At 44.5% G+C, this 21,410-nt stretch overlaps 1 protein-coding gene across 1 annotated transcript; it reads right to left on the reverse strand.

Moving 5' to 3' along the window:
* Nucleotides 1-13,872: 13,872 nt before the first annotated feature.
* On the reverse strand, nucleotides 13,873-19,896 carry CLEC4O (C-type lectin domain family 4 member O). Its single transcript, XM_027582512.1, is given in 8 exon segments — nucleotides 13,873-14,011; nucleotides 15,431-15,534; nucleotides 16,412-16,543; nucleotides 16,545-16,564; nucleotides 18,599-18,688; nucleotides 18,785-18,838; nucleotides 19,367-19,473; nucleotides 19,799-19,896. Coding segments are annotated over 8 exon segments (744 nt in total).
* Between the last annotated feature and the right edge of the window lie 1,514 nt (nucleotides 19,897-21,410).

A 21,410-nucleotide genomic window follows, 5' to 3' on the forward strand; every position in this document is an offset into this window, starting at 1 on the left:
CCTGGTTATGGGTCTGTGTTTCCCACTAGACTTCGACAGACCTCCTGAGGGCAGAGATGGCATCTCACTGGGAGCATGCTGTGTTCCCAGCACCCAGAAAGGTAAAAATTAAATGGAACAATAAATACTCAATAAAATGCTTTAAAGAAAACAGTGAAGGAAGGATATGCACAGTGCTGTGAGACCCTACAGTGCAGGTGGGAAAGGAGGTAGGTGACATCTGAGCTGAACTCTGAAGGATGAACAGTCCCCAGCACATGGCGTCAGGGAGGGAACGGCAGGCAGAGGAACCAGCATGAGCAAAGGCATGGAGAAGTGCCCAAAATGGAGTCGGGGGAGGCTGGGAAGTCAGATGGGGTCACAATGTGAAGGGACTTGGAGGCACCTTGGATCCAGCCCTCTGGGGCCCGAGGGAGAGTGGGCTGGAAGGAGGTGCCAGCCTGGACTGAGGGTCCCGACAACACTCTCCTCTAAGCTCTAGCCCACTGGTACAGTGGAAGACCCAGAATGTGGGGGCAATCTGTTGGGATTTCCTGGCACAACTCAAGTCCGGAAAGGACATCACAGAAACAGATGTTCAACCAAGAAATGAATTCAGGACTAAGGAGAAAGAGCTTTTGTTGCTGCTTCTGGATGCCCAGAAAGGTCAGCATATAAAGCTAAGGTCACAGAAGGGGGTCAATAGTAAGCCAGGAGATGGAGTGAGGCCAAGATCTCAGTTCAGCTGTATCTTGCAGCCCTGCCTGGAGGGGGCGATGTGACCCTGGAGATGTGGCTTGGCCTCTCTGGGCCTCACTTTTTCTTTTATGAAATGGGGCTGAATGATAAGAAGAGACACAATGTGTGTAAAGAGCCTGGCACGGAGTAGGTGCTTGGTCGAGGAGAACACTCCCCCCTCCCGACAATGCCCATTTCTTTTTTTTCTTTAAATTTTTTATTGTTATGTTAATTACCATACATTACATCATTAGTTTTTGATGTAGTGTTCCATGATTCATTGTTTGTGCATAACACCCAATGCTCCATGCAGAATGTGCCCTCTTTAATACCCATCACCAGGCTAACCCATCCCCCCACCCCCCTCCCCTCTAGAACCCTCAGTTTGTTTTTCAGAGTCCATCGTCTCTCATGGTTCGTCTCCCTCCCCCCCAATTTACTCCCCTTCATTCTTCCCCTCCTGCTATCTTCTTCTTTTTTAAAAAAACATATATTGCATTGTTTCAGAAGTACAGATCTGTGATTCAACAGTCTTGCACAATTCACAGCGCTCACCATAGCACATATCCTCCCCAATGTCTATCACCCAGCCACTCCATCCCTCCCACCCCCACCACTCCAGAACCCTCGCTTTGTTTCCTTAGATTAAGAATTCCTCATATCAGTGAGGTCCTATGATACATATCTTTCTCTGATTGACTTATTTCACTCAGCATAACACCCTCCAGTTCCATCCACGTCGTTGCAAATGGCAAGATCTCATTCCTTTTGATGGCTGCATAATATTCCATGGTGTATATATACCACATCTTCTTTAGCCATTCATCTGTCGATGGACATCTTGGCTCTTTCCACAGTTTGGCTATTGTGGACATTGCTGCTATAAACATTGGGGTGCACGTACCCCTTCGGATCCCTACATTTGTATCTTTGTGGTAAATACCCAGTAGTGCAATTGCTGGATCGAATGGTAGCTCTATCTTCAACTGTTTGAGGAACCTCCATACTGTTTTCCAGAGGGGTTGCACCAGCTTGCATTCCCACCAACAGTGTAGGAGGGTTCCCCTTTCTCCACATCCCCGCCAACATCTGTCGTTCCCTGACTTGTTAATTTTAGCCATTCTGACTGGTGTGAGGTGGTATCTCATTGAGGTTTTGATTTGGATTTCCCTGATGCCGAGCGATGTTGAGCACTTTTTCATGTGCCTGTTGGCCATTTGGATGTCTTCTTTGGAAAAATGCCTGTTCATGTCTTCTGCCCATTTCTTGATTGGATTATTTGTTCTTTGGGTGTTGAGTTTGATAAGTTCTTTATAGATTTTGGATACTAGTCCTTTATCTGATATGTCATTTGCAAATATTTTCTCCCATTCTGTCGTTTGTCTTTCGCTTTTGTGGACTGTTTCTTTTGCTGTGCAAAAGCTTTTTATCTTGATGAAATCCCAATAGTTCATTTTGCCCTTGCTTCCCTTGCCTTTGGCGATGTTTCTTGGAAGAAGTTTCTACGGCTGAGGTCGAAGAGGTTGCTGCCTGTGTTCTCCTTTAGGATTTTGATAGACTCCTGTCTCACATTTAGGTCTTTCAACCATTGGGAGTCTATTTTTGAGTGTGGTGTAAGGAAATGGTCCAGTTTCATTCTTCTGCATGTGGCTGTCCAATTTTCCCAACACTGTTTGTTGAAGAGACTGTCTTTTTTCCATTGGACATTCTTTCCTGCTTTGTCAAAGATGAGTTGACCATAGAGTTGAGGGTCCATTTCTGGGTTCTCGATTCTGTTCCATTGATCTATGTGTCTGTTTTTGTGCCAGTACCATACTGTCTTGATGATGACAGCTTTGTAATAGAGCTGGAAGTCCGGAATTGTGATGCCGCCAGCTTTGCTTTTCTTTTTCAACATTCCTCTAGCTATTCGGGGTCTCTTCTGGTTCCATACAAATTTTAGGATTATTTGTTCCATTTCTTTGAAAAAAGTGGATGGTATTTTGATGGGGATTGCACTGAATGTGTAGATTGCTCTAGGTTAGCATTGACATCTTCACAATGTTGGTTCTCCCAATCCATGAGCATGGAACGTTTTTCCATTTCTTTGTGTCTTCTTCAATTTCTTTCCTGAGTATTTTATAGTTTTCTGAGTACAGATCCTTTGCCTCTTTGGTTAAATTTATTCCTAGGTATCTTATGGTTTTGGGTGCAATTGTAAAATGGGATCGACTCCTTGATTTGTCTCTCTTCTGTCTTATTGTTGTGGCTAGGACTTCTAATACTGTGTTGAATAGCAGTGGTGAGAGTGGACATCCCTGCTGCGTTCCTGACCTTAGGGGGAAAGCTCTTAATTTTTCCCATTGAGAATGATATTCGCTGTAGGTTTTTCATAGATGGCTTTTATGATATTGAGGTATGTACCCTCTATCCCTATACTCTGAAGAGTTTTGATCAAGAAAGGATGTTGTACTTTGTCAAATGCTTTTTCTCCATCTATTGAGAGGATCATATGATTCTTGTTCTTTCTTTTGTTAATATATTGTATCATGTTGATTGATTTGCGCATGTTGAACCAACCTTGCAGCCCAGGGATAAATCCCACTTGGTCGTGGTGAATAATCCTTTTAATGTACTGTTGGATCCTATTGGCTAGGATTTTGGTGAGAATTTTTGCTTCCATGTTCATCAAGGATATTGGTCTGTAATTCTCCTTTTTGATGGGGTCTTTGTCTAGTTTGGGGATCAAGGTAATGGTGGCCTCATAAAATGTGTTTGGAAGTTTTCTTTCCATTTCTATTTTTTGGAACAGTTTCGGGAGAATAGGTTTTAATTCTTCTTGAAATGTTTGGTAGAATTCCCTTTGGAAGCCATCTGGCCCTGGGCTTTTGTTTCTTGGGAGATTTTGGATGACTGCTTCAATTTCCTTCGTGGTTATAGGTCTGTTCAGGTTTTCTATTTCTTCCTGGTTCAATTTTGGTAGTTGATACATCTCTAGAAATGCATCCATTTCTTCCAGGTTATCTAATTTGCTGGCATAGAGTTGCTCATAATATGTTCTTATAATTGTTTGTATTTCTTTGGTGTTGGTTGTGATCTCTCCTCTTTCATTCATGATTTTGTTGATTTGGGTCATTTCTCTTTTCTTTTTGATCAGTCTGGATAGGGGTTTATCAATCTTGTTAATTCTTTCAAAGAACCATTTCTTAGTTTCGTTGATCCGTTCTACTGTTCTTTTGGTTTCTCGTTCATTGATTTCTGCTCTGATCTTTATTATTTCTCTTCTCCTGCTCGGTTTAGGCTTTATTTGCTGTTTTTTTCTCTAGCTCCTTTAAGTGTAGGGTTAGGTTGTGTATTTGAGACCTTTCTTGTTTCTTGATAAAGACTTGTATTGCTATATACTTTCCTCTTAGGACTGCCTTTGCTGCATCCCAAAGATTTTGGACAGTTGTATTTTTATTTTCATTGGTTTCCATGAATTTTTAAATTCTTCTTTAATTTCCTGGTTGACCCATTCATTCTTTAGTAGGATGCTCTTTAGCCTCCATGTATTTGAGTTCTTTCCGACTTTCCTCTTGTGATTGAGTTCTAGTTTCAAAGCATTGTGGTCTGAAAATATGCAGGGAATGATCCCAATCTTTTGGTACCGGTTGAGACCTGATTTGTGACCTAGGATGTGGTCTATTCTGGAGAATGTTCCATGGGCACTAGAGAAGAATGTGTAGTCTGTTGCTTTGGGATGGTATGTTCTGAATATGTCTGTGAAGTCCATTTGGTCCAGTGTGTCATTTAAAGTCTTTCTTTCCTTGTTGATCTTTTGCTTAGGTGATCTGTCCATTTCAGTCAGGAGGTTGTTAAAGTCCTGCACTTTTATTGTATTGTTGTCAATGTGTTTCTTTGCTTTTGTTATCAATTGCCTTATATAATTGGCTGCTCCCATGTTAGGGGTATAGATATTTACAATTGTTAGATCTTCTTGTTGGATAAACCCTTTAAGCAGGATATAGTGTCCTTCTTCATCTCTTATTACAGTCTTTGTTTTAAAATCTAATTTGTCTCATATAAGGATTGCCACCCCAGCTTTCTTTTGGTGTCCATTAGCATGGTAAATTGTTTTCCACCCCCTCACTTTCAATCTGGGGGTGTCTTTGGGTCTAAAATGAGTCTCTTGCAGACAGCATATCAGTGGGTCTTGTTTTTTAATCCAATCTGGTAGCCTGTGTCTTTTGATTGGGGCATTTATCCCATTTACATGCAGGGTAACTATTGAAAGATATGAATTTAGTGCCATTGGATTTCCTGTAAGGTGATTGTTACTGTATATTGTCTCTGTTCCTTTCTGGTCTATTCTGCTTTTAGGCTCTCTCTTTGCTTAGACGACCCCTTTCAATATTTCTTGGAGGGCTGGTTTCGTGTTTGCAAATTCCTTTAGTTTTTGTTTGTCCTGGAAGATTTTATCTCTCCTTCTATTTTCAATGACAGCCTAGCTGGATATAGTATTCTTGGCTGCATATTTTTCCCGTTTAGTGCTCTGAAGATATCTTGCCAGTCCTTTCTGGCGTGCCAGCTCTCTGTGGATAGGTCTGTCGCCAATCTAATGTTTCTACCATTATAGGTTACATATCTCTTCTCCCGAGCTGCTTTCAAGATTTTCTCTTTGTCTCTGAGATTCGTAAGTTTTACTATTAGATGTCGGGGTGTTGACCTGTTTTTATTGATTTTGAGAGGGGTTCTCTATGCCTCCTGAATTTTGATGCCTGTTTCCTTCCTCACATTAGGGAAGTTCTCTGCTATAATTTGCTCCAATATACCTTCTGCCCCTCTCTCTCTTTCTTCTTCTTCTGGGATCCCAATTATTCTAATGTTGTTTCATCTTATCGTATCGCTTATCTCTTGAATTCTGCCCTCATGATCCGGTCGTTGTTTATCTCTCTTTTTCTCAGCTTCTTTATTTTCCATCATTTGGTCTTCTATATCGCTAATTCTCTCTTCTGCCTCATTTATCCTAGCAGTTAGTGCCTCCATCAAAAATGGAGGCACCTCATTAATAGCCTCATTAATAAAAAAAAATTGCACCTCATTAATAGCCTTTCTGATTTCAACTTGGTTAGATTTTAGTTCTTTTACTTCTCCAGAAAGGATTTCTCTAATAACTTCCATGCTTTTTTCAAGCCCAGCTAGTATCTTTAAAATTATGTTTCTGAACTCTAAGTCTGACATCGTACTAATGTCCGTATTGAGTAGGTCCCGTCAGACGGTACTACCTCTTGTTCTTTTTGTTGAGGTGATTTTTTTCATCTTGTCATTTTGTCCAGAGAATAGATGAATGAGAGAAAAAAATGCTAACAGATTAACAACATCCCCAGAAAATATACTCTAAACAAATCAGAAAAGACCTGAAACCAGGGCAAAAGAAAGGGAAAGAAAAAAGAAAGAGAAAAAAAAGAAAAAGAAAAAGATAAAAACAAACAAAAACAGAACAAAACAAAAAAAACAGAATATGATCAAATATGATCAGGCTGGTGCATAGATCAGTGCCACACACTAGATTTTGGATGTATTTTGGTCTGTTAGAAGAAAGTGCCTCCTAAAATTTTAAAGAAAGAAAGACATATATGTACAAAATAAGGGTTGATATGATGAAGGGATGGAATATGACTGTAAAGATGAAAAGTATAAAAAATTTTAAAAAAGGAATTGATAAGAAGGTGTTTGAAAAAAGAAAGAAGAGGATTAAAAAGAAAGAAATGAAGGGAAAAAATGGGAGGATTAGGCAGGAGACTAGAACAAAGCCATACACTAGTGATTTAGGGTATATTTTGATCTGTTAGAAGAAACTGTATCTCAAAATTTTAAAGAGAGAACAACTTTTATATATATGCCAAAAATAAGGATAACTACTATGAAGGGATAGAATATGACTCTAAAAATGAAAAATAAAAATTTTTTTTAAAAAAGGGATTGATAAGATGTTGGTTGGAAAAGGGAAAAAGAAAAATTCAAAAAAAAAACAGTTAAAAAAATTAACTTTGAAAGACTAATGAATCATGGTAAAAAAAGCCATGAATTCTATTTGCTGTATTCCCCTAGCGCTGCAGATCTCCTGTTCTCCTTGATGGGTAAACTTGGTCTTGGCTGGCTGCTCGTGCTGATCTTCTGGGGGAGGGGCCTGTTGCCGTGGTTCCCAAATGTCTTTGCTGGAGGCAGGATTGCCCCGCCCTTGTTGGTCCGGGCTAAGCAATCTGCTTGCGTTTGCTCTCGGGAGCTTTTGTTCCCTGCAAGCTTTCCGTACAGCTTTGGAGGACGAGAGTGAAAATTGTAGCCTCCCAATCTCCACCCCGGAGGAGCCGAGAACTCGGGGCCCCGCTTCTCAGTGCGCCCCCAGAGAAAAGCAGTCAGTCACTCCCATGTCCCCGGTGTCTGGCCGCACTCCATGCTCACCTGGCCTGTGACCGAGCATTTCTATCTCTGGCACCCGACCCCATGTGGAGTGTGCAAACCCAGCAGATCCCTGTGGTGCGCTCCCATGCTGCTCCTCCTGGAGGAGGAAGGGGAGTCTCCCCGGCTCTGCTGCTTGTTGGGTCCCTGCTGGAGGAGCAGTGGCCCGACTGTGTAACCGATCACAGTTTATGGCAACCCCGAGCTGACAGCCCACACCTCAGCTCCGTCTCTGCAGCTGGCTTCCCTGCTCCAATACCTGGGAGCTCTGCCGCACTCAGGCACCCCCAGTCTTTCTGTGACCCCGAGGGTCCTGAGACCACACTGTCCTCCGAGGGTTCCACCCCCTGCTTAGCCACTGGAGCGACGTCCCTCAGTGGAGCCGACTCTAAAAGTTCCGATTTTGTGCTCCGCGGCTCTATCACTTGCCAGAAGTGGTCGACGGAGGCCCTCTCCCCCGCCAACTATCCTCCCGAATATCTTCTCGGATTCACTTCTCCGCACATCCTACCTTCCAGAAAGTGGTCGCTTTTCTGTTCAGAGGGTTGTTGCTATTCTTTTCTTCGATCTCCTGTTGAGTTCGTAGGTGTTCAGAATGATTTGATCCCTATTCAGCTGAATTCCTGAGACCAAACGAAATCCAGGTCTCCTACTCCTCCGCCATCTTGCTCCGCACCCCCCCCACACAATGCTCATTTCAATTTTTTTCTTGAACTTTGGGCACCATGCTTTCATTTAAATCACAGGTATTTTTGTGCACCTACTGTGTGCCAAGCCACACCTCCAGTGTGTGACCACTGGAGATAAAATGAGCAATAACCAAAGTCTCTTTGAACCACAGCCTTGTAGCTTTGCCCAACTGTTCTGCCAGGCAGGACCCATGCCTTCCTGGTCTCTGCACTGGGTCTGACCCAGTGGTGACCAAGAAATATTGTCTAAATCCTTTCCTACCCCAGACATTCATCAGCCCCCAATGGCTGCCGGCATCTGTGCTCACAGCTGCAGACGGAGAGATGGGTCAGACCCAATCTATCCCCAAGAGTAATGTCCTGCACCTGTTTCCCTCCATGGCACCGCACCCCTTGCCCAGGGCATGTGAGGCAGTTTCCCCTGTGTCTTCCACCTGATCCCAGGCATATGAACATGGCAGGACTCATTGTCATTGGATTTCCTTTTTGGATCTTTTTACCTCCATGGGCTTCAGGGAAGTCAACGGGGCTGTAGCATCCTGGGAGTCTGCTGCACCTTCATGACATTTATCTCCCAGGATCTGAATGACTTCAGCATTCACCTGTCTCTCCCCCTTGCCTGGTCACTCTCAGAGATGACACTTAGGTCCAGTCACTTTCCATCTCAGCACAAGCTAGGAACACCGTGAATGTGTATAGGACAAAATTCCTACTATGGATTGGACAGGTAAGTCAATCAAAAAATTCTTAAATACTTGGTCATCATCTTGCTTAAAAAGTACCCCCCCCCATTTTGCTAGGCAGCTGAGGGAGGAAACCCAATGTTTGATCTGCTTTTTGATAACTGGGTAAAGTCGGAACAGGACACACTAGCTGGTTAGTTTGATAAGCATGACCAGCCTCGGTACCCAAAGCCTGTGCACCAGATAACTCTTATCTCCAGCTCAGATGAAGTCCAGCCCCAGCTAGCATGTATCCAATTGCTGTGTATGCAATGCCTGAGTCCTTCTCTGGGGAGCCCACAGTGACCATGACTGACATGCCTGCTCCTGTGGACATGACAGTAGAGGGGAGAGGCAGATGATGAATAACTGAATTTAGACCAGAATATGAGATGTGTGAGGAAGGGAAGGTGGTGGGCTATGAAAGCAGGGCAGGTTGCAAGGATTTTATGGAGAAGGGGACATTTCAGCTGAGGCTTTCTCCTCTAGAGGTAGAGTGTGAAGAAAGGGTGCATCAGGCTGAGGGAACAGCATATGCCAGGGATCTGAGGTAGGAAGATGATTGTCCATTTAAGGGACAGAAGAAAGCCAGTGTGACAGGGGGCTTGGACAGGAGAGGAGTGAGTGGCTCAAGATGGCTTAAAGACAAACAGGGATGCAAACAAAAGGACCTTATTCCATAACCCCAACTGCCATGTGATGGCACTCATCTACATGAAACACTGGCTATGTTTCACACACAAGAGGGTAGTGGGTTCCTGTGAGGTCAGTCACATAGTCACACCTGAAAAGTGAATTTCAGATAAATTAGGAATGAGCCGTTCATATTTCAGGATTTTGCAGCCCACATACTTTCTGTAGGGTTGTAATGAGAGACGAGTTTGTTTTCTCAGCCAGTTTTATTGAACACCTGTTAGGTGCCCGGTTGTGGGAACACAATACTAAGCTACTTCAGATTGGTCCTACCCTCTCAGGGCTGCTAGTCTAGTGGGGAAGGAAGGTAGGTGTTGATCAGGTAATATCTATAATACAGTGCAGTGAGCATGACTGTGGAAGTAGAAGCCTCAGCTGCCCAAAGAGCTCTGGAGACCTTTGTCCCTGTCTGTGCCCAGCAGCATGGAGTGCTCACAATGACCACTTGGCAGCACCCCATGGTTTGCAGGCTACAGTTCTGCCTGGTGCATGTTGTAGAACTTGGCCACTTTGAGCTCCAGGAAACTGGTGTGTGGGCCAAGAAATGGTCATCTGCATTTCCCACCTACGTCTTTTGGTGGTAATCAAACACCGAGTTTGAGCTTGAGACTAAGTTGTAAAACTATCTGGGGACCATTCCTCTGGAGTGAGCTGAACCCATGGCTCAGTCTCAACCTTAGCCCTGAGGTGTGCATTTAAACTCATCTGCCTGCAGCTCTATGGCCAATCCTTAGGGACTCTAATTTCCACAAATGAAGTGGAGATGGGGAATTGTGTGTCAACTTTTAATGAGCTCCCAGCTGTCACTTAAAATCCTGTGACTTTTTCAGTAATGAACCACGGTCTTGGCTTCTAGGGATTGGTATGCCAGCTGGGCTTGGCAGGTTGTGCAGGGAAGGGGTCCCCTTGTGTTCTTTAGTGCCATTGACTGTACCTGGTGAGCCTAACTCTGTTCACCTCTCTGTGTCCTCCAGGAAGCGAGCCCAGGGACCCTGGCAGATGGGCTCTGAGTGCATGGGGGCAGGGCTGGAGGTCGTGGATTCAGACAATTCTACTAATCACCTGCTACCCCAAGACATCACTTCCACTGAATTCTCTGGGGGCTTTCTGTTTACTTCTTTAAACAAAGACTAACTGGGCGCCTGGGTGGCTCAGTTGGTTAAGCGACTGCCTTCGGCTCAGGTCATGATCCTGGAGTCCCGGGATCGAGTCCCGCATTGGGCTTCCTGCTCGGCAGGGAGTCTGCTTCTCCCTCTGACCCTCTTCCCTCTCGTGCTTTCTCTCATTCTCTCTCTCTCTCTCTCTCTCTCAAATAAATAAATAAATAAATAAATCTTTTAAAAAAATAAAAATAAATAAATAAACAAAGACTAACTAGCCACCAGTGTGAACTGTTCAGCTCTCTTCAGATTCTTCAACACAGATTAATAGGCAAGGAGAGACTTGCGTGTAGTAGCTTAGGTGGCTCTGTGACTCAGGGCCCTGACTCACATCAGACAGACTCAGGTGGAAATCCTGGCCCAGCCACTTCCTGGTTGTGGGATGTTGGTGAAATGACCGGACCTCTTTGATTCTCTGTCTGAAAAAGGGAATGCCCATAGTAACAACACTTACCTAGTGTGTAACCCATGCCTTTAGAACTCATCCATCCATTTATCCATCAAACATTGTTGAGTGATTTCTGTGTTCCTGGTTCTGGAAATTCCAATACACAGCAAGCAAGTTGAGATTCCTGCTGGTTTTTACCTTCTCCTGGGGAGAAACTCATTTATGAAAATATGAGTTAATATGAGTCACACAAATAAAATGCTAATTTCAAGGAAATGGATTTGTGGTTGCTGTTCTTGGGCCAGATGTAGCATCAGTCAACAAATAAATGGAAATTATATCAGAGTCAGGATGGGCTGTGATGAAATTATTTTGCTGGGTTTGGACCTTTCCCCAGTGAGGATCAGGTCCCATTGTTGTTTCAAACCTACCTTCATGAGCATGCTATGAAGGCTCATACACATGTTGTGTCTTTCCATAATGTCAGCTTTATTCAGTCATAAAGCAAGATTATAAAGCAAGTTCAGGATTCCAAACTCAGTGAGATTTTACTACCTATTTAACTTGGCTTCATACATGTCACACAAAGCAAAGCACAAGACAAAGTCATACAACAAGCAAGATACAACAGGGGTAAGAAGTTAACAAACCAAATGCAGAGTCAGTCTGTGAGCACGCAGTTGGGAGGAGGCCTTGGTCTGGTCTGGATCAGCTCTCCGCATGTGCTGCTTATTCTGTTCAAGCAGTGGAGGATCTCTGTTGTGTTCAGAGATCAACTGGGCAGACCTTTTGCAGGCAATTGCCTTTTTTGATGGTCAGATATGAAAGGGACAGTGTTTGGAAAGTCTGACAGTTTGCTGCAAAGTCCTCCTTTTTTAAAGGAGTTTAGTCAGTCTTGGGCCTTTGCAGACGTCCTTGGGTTCAGCTAGTTACCAGTTCTGGAAGCCATCAGCTTGTGCTGGTTTTAGCGATATCCTCTCTGAGCAGCAATGCCCTTGGCTGCTTATGTCAGTGCTTGACATAAGTTACTGCTTGACATGAGAGACTCCATCTTGCTCTGATAGAACACCTGTTCTATCAGCTCTCCCTCTGCCATAAACTACAAAGCCCCAGGAAGGCATCCTGGTGACAGGTGTGTCTATCCTGGTTCTCAATCACTGTGTCTGCCATGTTGTAAGCACTCATGAGTGTTTACTGAACACATCAATTGCAAAATGCATCCTGAGAAAGCACATGGTTTCATCCATTTCGCCAAATCATCATGAGACATCTGGTCCACCTGCATTTTCCCATTAACTGAATTTCAGCTAAACTTTCTGAACAAAGAGCAAGAGGCCACTCCTAGTTTCTGACAACCCTTCTCCATGGTCCTGGAAGAGAACCACATTTTATGTTTCTCTTCTCTGCAGCAGGATACAGGCGTGCATCTCATTCCCATACAGTTTCAGATTCTAAAGAGAGAGATAGCGGGGACCAGACCAAATTGCTATCTTACCTAATTCAAAATGGCCTTTGTTGGAGAACAATTGTTCCGACAGACCTTAATTTTGTTGTACCGTGACTATCTAGAGTGAGACATGTACATGTAAGTGAGCTTGGGCCAGATCCAGGGAATGGCCGTGCCTAATCCTAATGCCTGATGCCTGCACCTTCTCATCGGTCTCAGTCTCAAGAATCCAGGCTTGCAAATATGGAGGAAACTCACATAGGTTTTGGAACTGACAGAAGGGGGTCAGACACAATTTAGGGATTGAAGAATTTTTTTAAATGGGATAGAGACCCACTGCATCTGTACAATATAGACCATAAAATTTAATAAAGGTCTCTAAGAGGAAAGCAGGAGTCAAACTCTGAGTAGACTGTGCAGATGGTACCAGTTGATTTGGACCCAATGAAGGAATAGATGTCCCAAAGGAAGCCAGGGCAAAGGAGCATCCCAGGCATAGAAAACTGCAAGAGCAAATGCATGGAGGTGTGAGCGGCATGGAAAAAGTGAAGTGGCAGTCTGTGAAGTGGTTTTTGAGATGTCTTAGAGCAATTTCACTGGGAACCAGAGAGGAGACTGGACCAGCAGGAGATGCTGAAGAGAAAACCAGAGAGGCTGGTTGAGTTAATGGTGATGCTGAATGAATGTGAGGGGCCCAATCATCCAGTATTCACAAGCTTTAGGCTTTTCAGATCAGAAGAAAGCCCTAGATATGTGGATAAATGGAACTTGGTCCCCTGTATTGGTCAGCTTAGGTTAAGAATGGTGATGTAACAATCTTAGGTAAAAATGGTGGTATAACAAATCAGAGAGGAAGATGAACCATGAGAGACTATGGACCCCAGAAAATGAACTGAGGGTCTCAGAATGGAGGGGGTGGAGAAGAGGGTAACAGGGTGATGGGTATTAAGGAGGTCACGTGTTGTGATGTGCACTAGTTGTGATACAGAACTAATGAATCATTGAACACTACATGAAAACCTAATGATGTACTATGATGTTCAGTGGTTAACTGAACATAATAATGATAATAATAAAAGAATGGTGAGGTAACAACTGGTGATCTCAAAATCTTAGTGGCCAAGAACCACAGAGCCTCATGTCTTGGTCATGCTTATGGTCATTGTGGGTCAGCAGAAGCTTTGTTTGAGGGGGTCTTCTTCATTGCAGGACCAAATTTGAAGGATCTACCCTCTCTGGGAACAGCTGGTCTTGTGGCAAGAGCAAAATAAAGATGGAAGAACCACATAAGGCTCTTAAGATTCCCGCTTACTAGTGGCACATGTCAATTCCCATCACAATTCATTGGCCCAAGCAAGATTTGTGGCTAAGCCTGGCTTTCATAAGAGTTAAGAATTATAATCCTCCTGCAGGGATGGGTCCATGACTGCTTTGGGGGCATTTCCTCCACTCAGCAGAAATCAGGAAAGGAAATAAAGGGTGAGCAAACCCAATGCCAAGAAAGGGACACTAAGCTCTGGAGAAAGGTCCTTTATTGTTGCCCCTGTGAACTCAGAACCCAGAAAAGGCAAGGTTGGAGCCTGAGGCTGTAGAGCAAGGGTTCTGATTCATCCCAGAGAGTGGAGTATAAGGGCTTGGGTCAGCAGTTCGGCCGCCTCTCACAAATGAAAGCAAATCTCCCTAATTCACAAGAGAAGTCACCCCAGTGTCCATAGCTGTGCATCATCATGCGGGCTGGGGCAGTTACATTATCATGTAGCTTCTTGGAGTCCCAGTTGCTGTAAAGAGATGCCCACAAAATCCCTGAGTAGATGGGCCAGTGCCTGCGCCCCCCAGCCCTGCTCTCTATGAGTGAGAGTCTGGCCCTGAGGGTCTTGAGGCCTCCAATGAGAGTCATTATTGAGTCCATCTTATAGTATTCATCTGGTCAACCCCTTCCCATTCCCCCCCGCCACCCCAGTGGAGAGACTGAGCTCAAATGGAAGTGGCAACAGGTAAAAGTCTTCAGAGACGCTGAGGATCTCCAAGTTCTGGGACCATGATCTCTGACTGCCTCATCCCACTGACCCTCTCCCCTTCTCTGAGGTCCATTCATCCTGAAGCCAGATTTTACCCTGTCCAAATTCTACCTCTGCCACCTGCTATCTATGTGACCAGGGTAACAGTCTTAATGTCTGAGCCTCTGTTTTCCACTTTTGGAAAAAGGGAGCACATTCTGAGGATGTCAACACCAGTGCCTGTAAGGTATACAGTATGTGCTCAGGCAGCTGATGAATTTACCAAGGAAATGAATTCTGCCCTAAGCCTGGAACAATCCAGAGCAGTTGGCCAGACAGGGAAAGGTGATGGTAGCAGATAGAAACAACCAGACAATAACAAAGAGTGTGAGGAGGCAGGTAACTCTCAGGAAGGTATAGTGGGTTCATTGCTGTCCCCACCAAAAAGATATGCCCACATCCTAACCCCGAGTATCTGTGATGTGACCTTATTTGAGAAAAGGGTCTTTGCAAATGAAATTTAGTGAAGGATATTGAGATGAGATCATCCTGGATTAACTGAGTGAGCCCTAAATCCAATGACAAATGTCCTTATAAGGGACAGAAGAGAGAAGGCACAGAGGAGAAGAGTAGGGTGTGTGACCACAGAGGCAGGGATTGGAGTGATGGTTCCATGAGCTAAGGAATACCTGCAGCCACCAGAAGCTAGAAGAAGCAGGAAAAGATCCTCCCCTACAGCCTTTGGAGGGAGTGTAGCTCTGCTGACATGTTGGTTTGGGACTTCTGGCCTCCAGAACTGTGGAAGAATAAGTTTCTGTTGTGTTAAGCCACACAGTTTGTGGCTCTTTGTTACAGAGGCCACAAGAAACTCATACAGTTGGCAAGTGCTACATTATTATACTCCTGAATAGGCCCAACCTACATATTAGTACATTCAAGCTTCTGAGAAGTCCTGCAACAAAGAACCAGTTTGGCATTGAATCCATTGTTTCTCAAGCACTTAAATGGGAATACCCTCCCCAAGTAACAAAATAACAATAGCTGTTATGGTAGAAAGTGTGGCATGTTGTTTGGGAGTTGCTGCAGGTAAATAGTGAGTGGTCATAAACTCACTCTTCAAAAGCCTTGCCAGTCTCTTGGGGGGCGGGGGGACTGTCATAGGTGGTTAGGATCACCTGCATCACAGACAGGGAGACTCACATGTAAGTGGGGGTTGAGCCATCCACCCACCTATGGTTGCCTTTCTGGTCCTCTTTGAAGAGGTTTATCCAGGATGTCACCTGCCCAGTTGATGTCAGGAAGTCCTAGAAGGAAGAAGGCATACTGCGAGGTAAAATTCATTCAAAGCTGAAAGGACAGAGGTTGGAGTGTCTGGGGGACAAAAGAGGGCTAAAGTACAGAGGAGCTCTCAGGTGGGCAGGCAGACAGAAACAGCCATGCACAGCACTTTATGAGAACTGATGGGAACTCCAGACCTACTATGTGCATGTCATATGGCCTCAGACTATTTACCCACCCCTTGGTCTCCCCATCTTTACAAAGGAAAGAATAGAGTCTCCACCTCCTCGCATATCCTCAAGATCGAAAGAATCAATTGTGTGAGGTATGTGAGCTTAGAAAAAAGTACTGGACAGATACTGGCTATGAATGTTTTTTAAGGTCAATGCATGTCAGAGCAAGGGGTTTGATCTGTAGGCTGTAGGAATATCTCTGGCTGGAAACCCAACTCCAAGGACATTCTTGATGCCCTACTTTGAGCCAAGCCTTGTTCCTGGGATTATTTAGATCCAGCCCCAGATTTAAAAGCAGGCAGCCTAATGTACTGTGAATGTCTATGATGAAAGCCTCTGATGAAGTCATGAGAGAATATGGAGAAAGGATGTTTGTATTGGGGTTTTGACAGGTAAGTAAGAATTCTCCACACAGACAGCAAGAGTAAGAGCTCTCCAAGCAGAGGGACCTACATGAATCAGAGCTTGGAGGTAGGACCACAGTGCAGAGTCCATTCCCTGCATGTCATAGCAGTGAGGTTGGGTTGAGGCAAGAGGAGGCAGGTCTTGAAGACCATACTAGAAGTATTGTGCTAGATCCCAAAGGGGACAGAAATGTGAACCCAGAAATATGAAATTCTTTTATAATACCTCCCCCACCCCACTAAGATTTTGCCTTTCCCTTTCCCACCTGTTCTGTTCAGCGGTTGATGATAACCAGGTGAGCTTGCTTCTGGACACCAGAATCATTAGCCTGGGTCCAGGTGAGGTTGTTTGGGGAGAAGAAGTAGCAGGAGCCCTGAAAGACCTTCCAGTCTGGGGGGGCAAGGCTCACAAGAGGATTCTGTAGGAATGGAGCCATCAGCAAAATTGGTATGTCCAGTTTTCCATCCAGTGAAGAGCTGTGTCACCCATCACCCCCTGGTCACATTCCCAATGGCCTCCACTTGAACACACCCAAGAGTTGGAAACTCACTACCTGGTAGGTTGGTGCTTCCTATTACTGAACCATATCAGAAGAAAATAGTAAAATGCTATAGATATCCCATGAGGTGGGGAAAAGGGACTCAAAGAACACTGTGGAATTAATATCCTACTTTTGTATAAAATAGAGGGACATATGATTGACATCGTTATTTGCTTGAAGAAACTCTAGAGCAGTGGTTCTCAACCAGGGGCCATTCTTTCCCCAGGGGACATTGGGCAACATCTGGAAACCTTTATTAGTTGTCCTAACTCAGAGAGGGTTGTCACATCTGGTGGGTCAAGGCCAAGGATGATGCCAAACACCCTACAATGCACAGGACAGTCCCCCAGTGCAAAGAATGATTCAGCCCCAAATGTCAATAGCTCTCAGTTTAAGAAACTGTGCTCTAAAAGAAAACATATATAACTGTATAATATAATTACAGTGGTTCCTGAGGGCTAGGTGGGAACTTGGCAGTGAGGGCTCAGGAGTGATAGGATTCTCGCTGCATTCATCTATATCTAGTTAGTGAATAGGCACACACACAACTAATCCTTGTTATTTGCAGATTCCATATTTGCAAATTCACCTACTTACTAAAATGTATTGGTAACCCCAAAATCAATACCTATGAAGTTTTCCTTGGCACTCACAGACATACATAGAGCAGCAAAAAGCTTGAGTCTGAGGTAAAATAAGGCAAGACCCTGGCTTTTTGTTTCACTTCTCATACTGTAAACAAGTGTCCTTTCTGTGGGCCATTTTGTGCCATGCTTTTCACATTTTTGTGCTTCCTGGTGGTGATTTTGCTGTTTAAAAAGGCCCTTGCGGCGTCTGGGTGGCTCAGTTAGTTAAGTGTCTGACTTCAGCTCAAGCCATGATCTCAGGGTCCTGAGGTCAAGTCCTGCGTTGGACTCCAAGCTCAGTGGGGAGTCTGCTTGTCCTTCTGCCCCTCCACCACCACCCACCCCCATCCTCTCTCTCTCTCTCTTTCTCAAATAAATAAATAAAATCGTAAAAAATAAAATGAAATGAAAAATTAAAAGGCCCTCAAGTACAATGCAAAATGTTGTCAGTGTTGCTGAATGAGCACAAAGGCTGCAATGTGCCTTACAGAGAAAATGCGTGTGCATTAGATAAGCTTCATTCAAGCATGAGTTAAAGTGCTGTTGGCTATGAGTTCAATGTTAATGAAACAATATTTTTAAAATATATTTAAACAGAAACACCCAAAAATGAGGTTATATATTGATCAGTTGACAAAATATTATGACTAGAGGCTTAAATAAACCTAACGCTGTTATTTCCCCTAGGAGCAATGATTCAATATTCACCAATTCATCATTTGCAGGGACTTTATAAAACATAGCTACATGAATAATGAGAATTGATTGTATATATAGTGAATGTCATCCACTCATGCAAAAGTCATATAAAAAACATGTGGCCTCAAGAGCACCCCCTCCAGTAGCATCCGATCCAAAAAGTTGTTTGATCTACACTATGGCAAATTCTCCAGGTACTTCTAATGTGCCACTAAGGAGCAACCACATTTTGTAACACAGCAGTGTTAGTTATTAAAAGTGGAGGCTCTAGATCCTGACCATCTGTCTTGAAGAAAATACTGTTAATTATCCCAATTTTACAGCTGAAGAACCTGAGGCTTAGAATGTTTTAAATGGGTTGCCCAAGGTCATATACAACCACAAGCCCACACCTGGCTGTCTGAAATGTCTTGTTTTCCTGGTAGCCCTCCCCTACAGATATGATCTGATCATGTCACTTGAACTTTCTAAAAAGATCTGAGAAGCTATTGGCATCGGGGTGCCCCTCTGAGAGCCACTGCTATGGGCAGCCCCAGCATTACAGGTGCTGAAGGGAACACTCTTCCCTTCCGCCTCCTCTCCTTACCATTGCCTGCCAGTACAGCCTTCATTTGTTGGAACACTTTGCCCCAGATGAAGTCCTGGTCGTGCCTGACATCCCCCAGTCACTGAGTTACTGGGAGACCCAAAGAGAAAGGGCTGGTGAAGGTCTTGGCAGAGAAAGGAGATGTGGTTGAGGGGCAGGAGGACAACCATGTTGAACCCCACTTACCTTTTTCATTCAGTAGAAAGACTTCCTTCTGCGCTTGCTTTGTCCTCTTCAAGACTGGAGAGAGGTGCAAGCAGGTGTTCTGGACCCCAGAACTTCCCTAGGGTCTCTCCCTGTTCCTCAAACACCAAGTGGCCAAGGCTTTCTCCCATTCCCAGGGCAAGGCATTCTGGGACTCCGAAATGCCCCGCCCATTTTTCAGATGAAGACATTGAGGCCCAGAGAGGTAAAGATCCTTGTCCAAGGCAGCCAGCTAGTGAGCAGTGATGTAGGACTTTTATTCAGGGGTGTCTGTTGAGCCAGTTCTCTATAGTGGTTAGCAGGGAGCCTGCAGGTCTGGTCCAGGTCAGGGATGAACTTTGGGGAGACACTCACTCATGACTCAGATTGACTTCAGCCCAAGCAGGACCCCAAATACCTCTGAGACTGATGGGCAATGAGCTCCGTTCTGTTATCATTATGATACCCCTAGGGACACAGACCAGCCGCCCCTGCACCAGCCCTGTAGACCTGCCTTTGCAGATTGGGAGCCAGTGTGCTTGCTTCCCTGTGGTCACCCTGTCCCCACTGGCCCACATGCCTTACCTTCAGACAGGACCACACTGAAGATAATGACCGTGAGAAGCAGGATCAGGGACATGATGAGGCAGAGATACTTCCAGGTCTTGTCTGGGGATGTCTGCCCCCATTGCCTTGGAGGAAACCAGGTCAGCCTCCCTTTCGCCAAGGATATGCACTCTCTTGCCGCCTGAGATGCTTCAGACAGTCTGCAGAAACTGCTGTATCTCCTAGGGGTATTCTGGGTTCGCTACTGGACTCACCTGATAGGGAGGGCTCAGAAAAGGCTGGAAAAAGAAGCCCACCCTTCTAGAATAAGAAGTCATAGGGATGAAGGCCGATGGGATGAGGAAGGGCTTCAGGAAGACTCAAATCTCAGGTATTCCCTTCCTCCAACCTGTGAGGGAACCAGGGCAACCCAGCACCCAGCTTTTGCTGAAGTGGAAAGGGCCCCTAGGCCCAGCTCCTTGACTCACCTGTGTTCCCTGCTGCAGGGGGAGTTTGGCTCTCAATGCTGTAATCTCAATGGGGTTTGGGGACTGCCTGGCTTTGGCCATGGCTGCAGCTAACTCAGCTCTGAGATGGCCCTGCCCTGCAGGGTTTTCTGAGTGATCTACCCAGCTCTTGGAAGGAAACACCCTCCTCCCCAGCCTTCCTACCTTTGTCTTCCTTCCTGGCTCAGTGCGGGGGCCCCAAGATCTCTAGATGGCCAATGATCAAGTAATCTGATAGGGGAATATCAGATAGGCACCTGGGGCAAAGTTGTTGGGCACCAAGCTTTCCCTGCAAACTTGATCTCTGCCCTAGGTGGTTAAAACACAAAACAATGCAGAACCGAATCCAAATCCCTGTACTCACACCATCACCGCTCTCTGCTTCTAACAACTTCCTGTGAACAATTATCTCAGGTTTGCCCAGTTGTGGACATGTGGCCTTAGGAAGTCATTTGCGTGATTCTTTTCTTGGCTACTGAGGCCAGTCACACTTCCCAGCACCGTTCAATCATTCACTCATTCATTCATGCATGCATGCATGCATGCATTACTCTAGCTAGCTAATTACCTATTTATTATTTTAAAATTTTAAAATGTTGAACATAAGGAAGAAGGAGCTAACATTTATTGACTGCCCTCTGTTTGCCAAACACGATGAAATGCCCTTTACACGCTCTATCTCATTTCATCTTCACAAAAAAACTGTCCAAAATAGTGACTGTTCAACACAGAACAGATGAAAAACTTGTTGTGGTGAAAACACTAGGCTAATAAAAAGAACAGCTAGGATGTAAATCAATCCTCTCTGACACCAAGCAGTCTTCCCCATTATTCTCTGCTATGTTACTCAATACTATGCATTTGAAAGAAAAGAAAGAAAAATTACCTAGCCATCTGTTATGAGTTGAGTTTTAACACTCGTCGTCCCCAAATTTATGTGTGAAAGCCCTAATCCCCAGGACCTCAGAATGTGACAGTATTTGGTAATAGGGTCATTGCAGATGTAATCAGTTAAGATCAAGTCATACTGGATAGAGTGGGCCTCTCATCCAATATGACTAGTGTCCTTACCAAAAAAATGGGAACTTGCACACAAGGAGAATATCATGTGAAGATAAAGGCAGAAGTTGAGGTGTTCCTTCTAGAAGTCCAGAAACACCAAAGATTGCCAGCATGCCACAAAAGCCAGGAGAGAGACTGGTGACAGACCCTTTCCTCACACCCACCAGAAAGAACCAATCTGCTGGACTCTGAAAAACAAACTGAGGTTTCTAGAGGGGAGGTGGGTGGGGGGATGGATTAGCCTGGTGATGGGTATTAAAGAGGGCACGTTCTGCGTGGAGCACTGGGTGTTATGCACAAACAATGAATCATGGAACACTACATCAAAAACCAATGATGTAATGTATGGTGATTAACATAATAATAAAAAATTTTTAAAAAAAAGAACCAATCTGCTGACACCTTGATCTGGGATTTCTATCCTCCCAAACTGTGAGACAACAAATTTCTGTGGTTTAAGCCACTCAGTGTGCTGTACTTTGTTATAAAAGCCCCAGGAAACTAATATACCACCA

The sequence above is a fragment of the Zalophus californianus genome, chromosome 1 (genome assembly GCF_009762305.2).
Source record: "Zalophus californianus isolate mZalCal1 chromosome 1, mZalCal1.pri.v2, whole genome shotgun sequence".
NCBI classification, from domain to species: Eukaryota; Metazoa; Chordata; class Mammalia; order Carnivora; family Otariidae; genus Zalophus; species Zalophus californianus.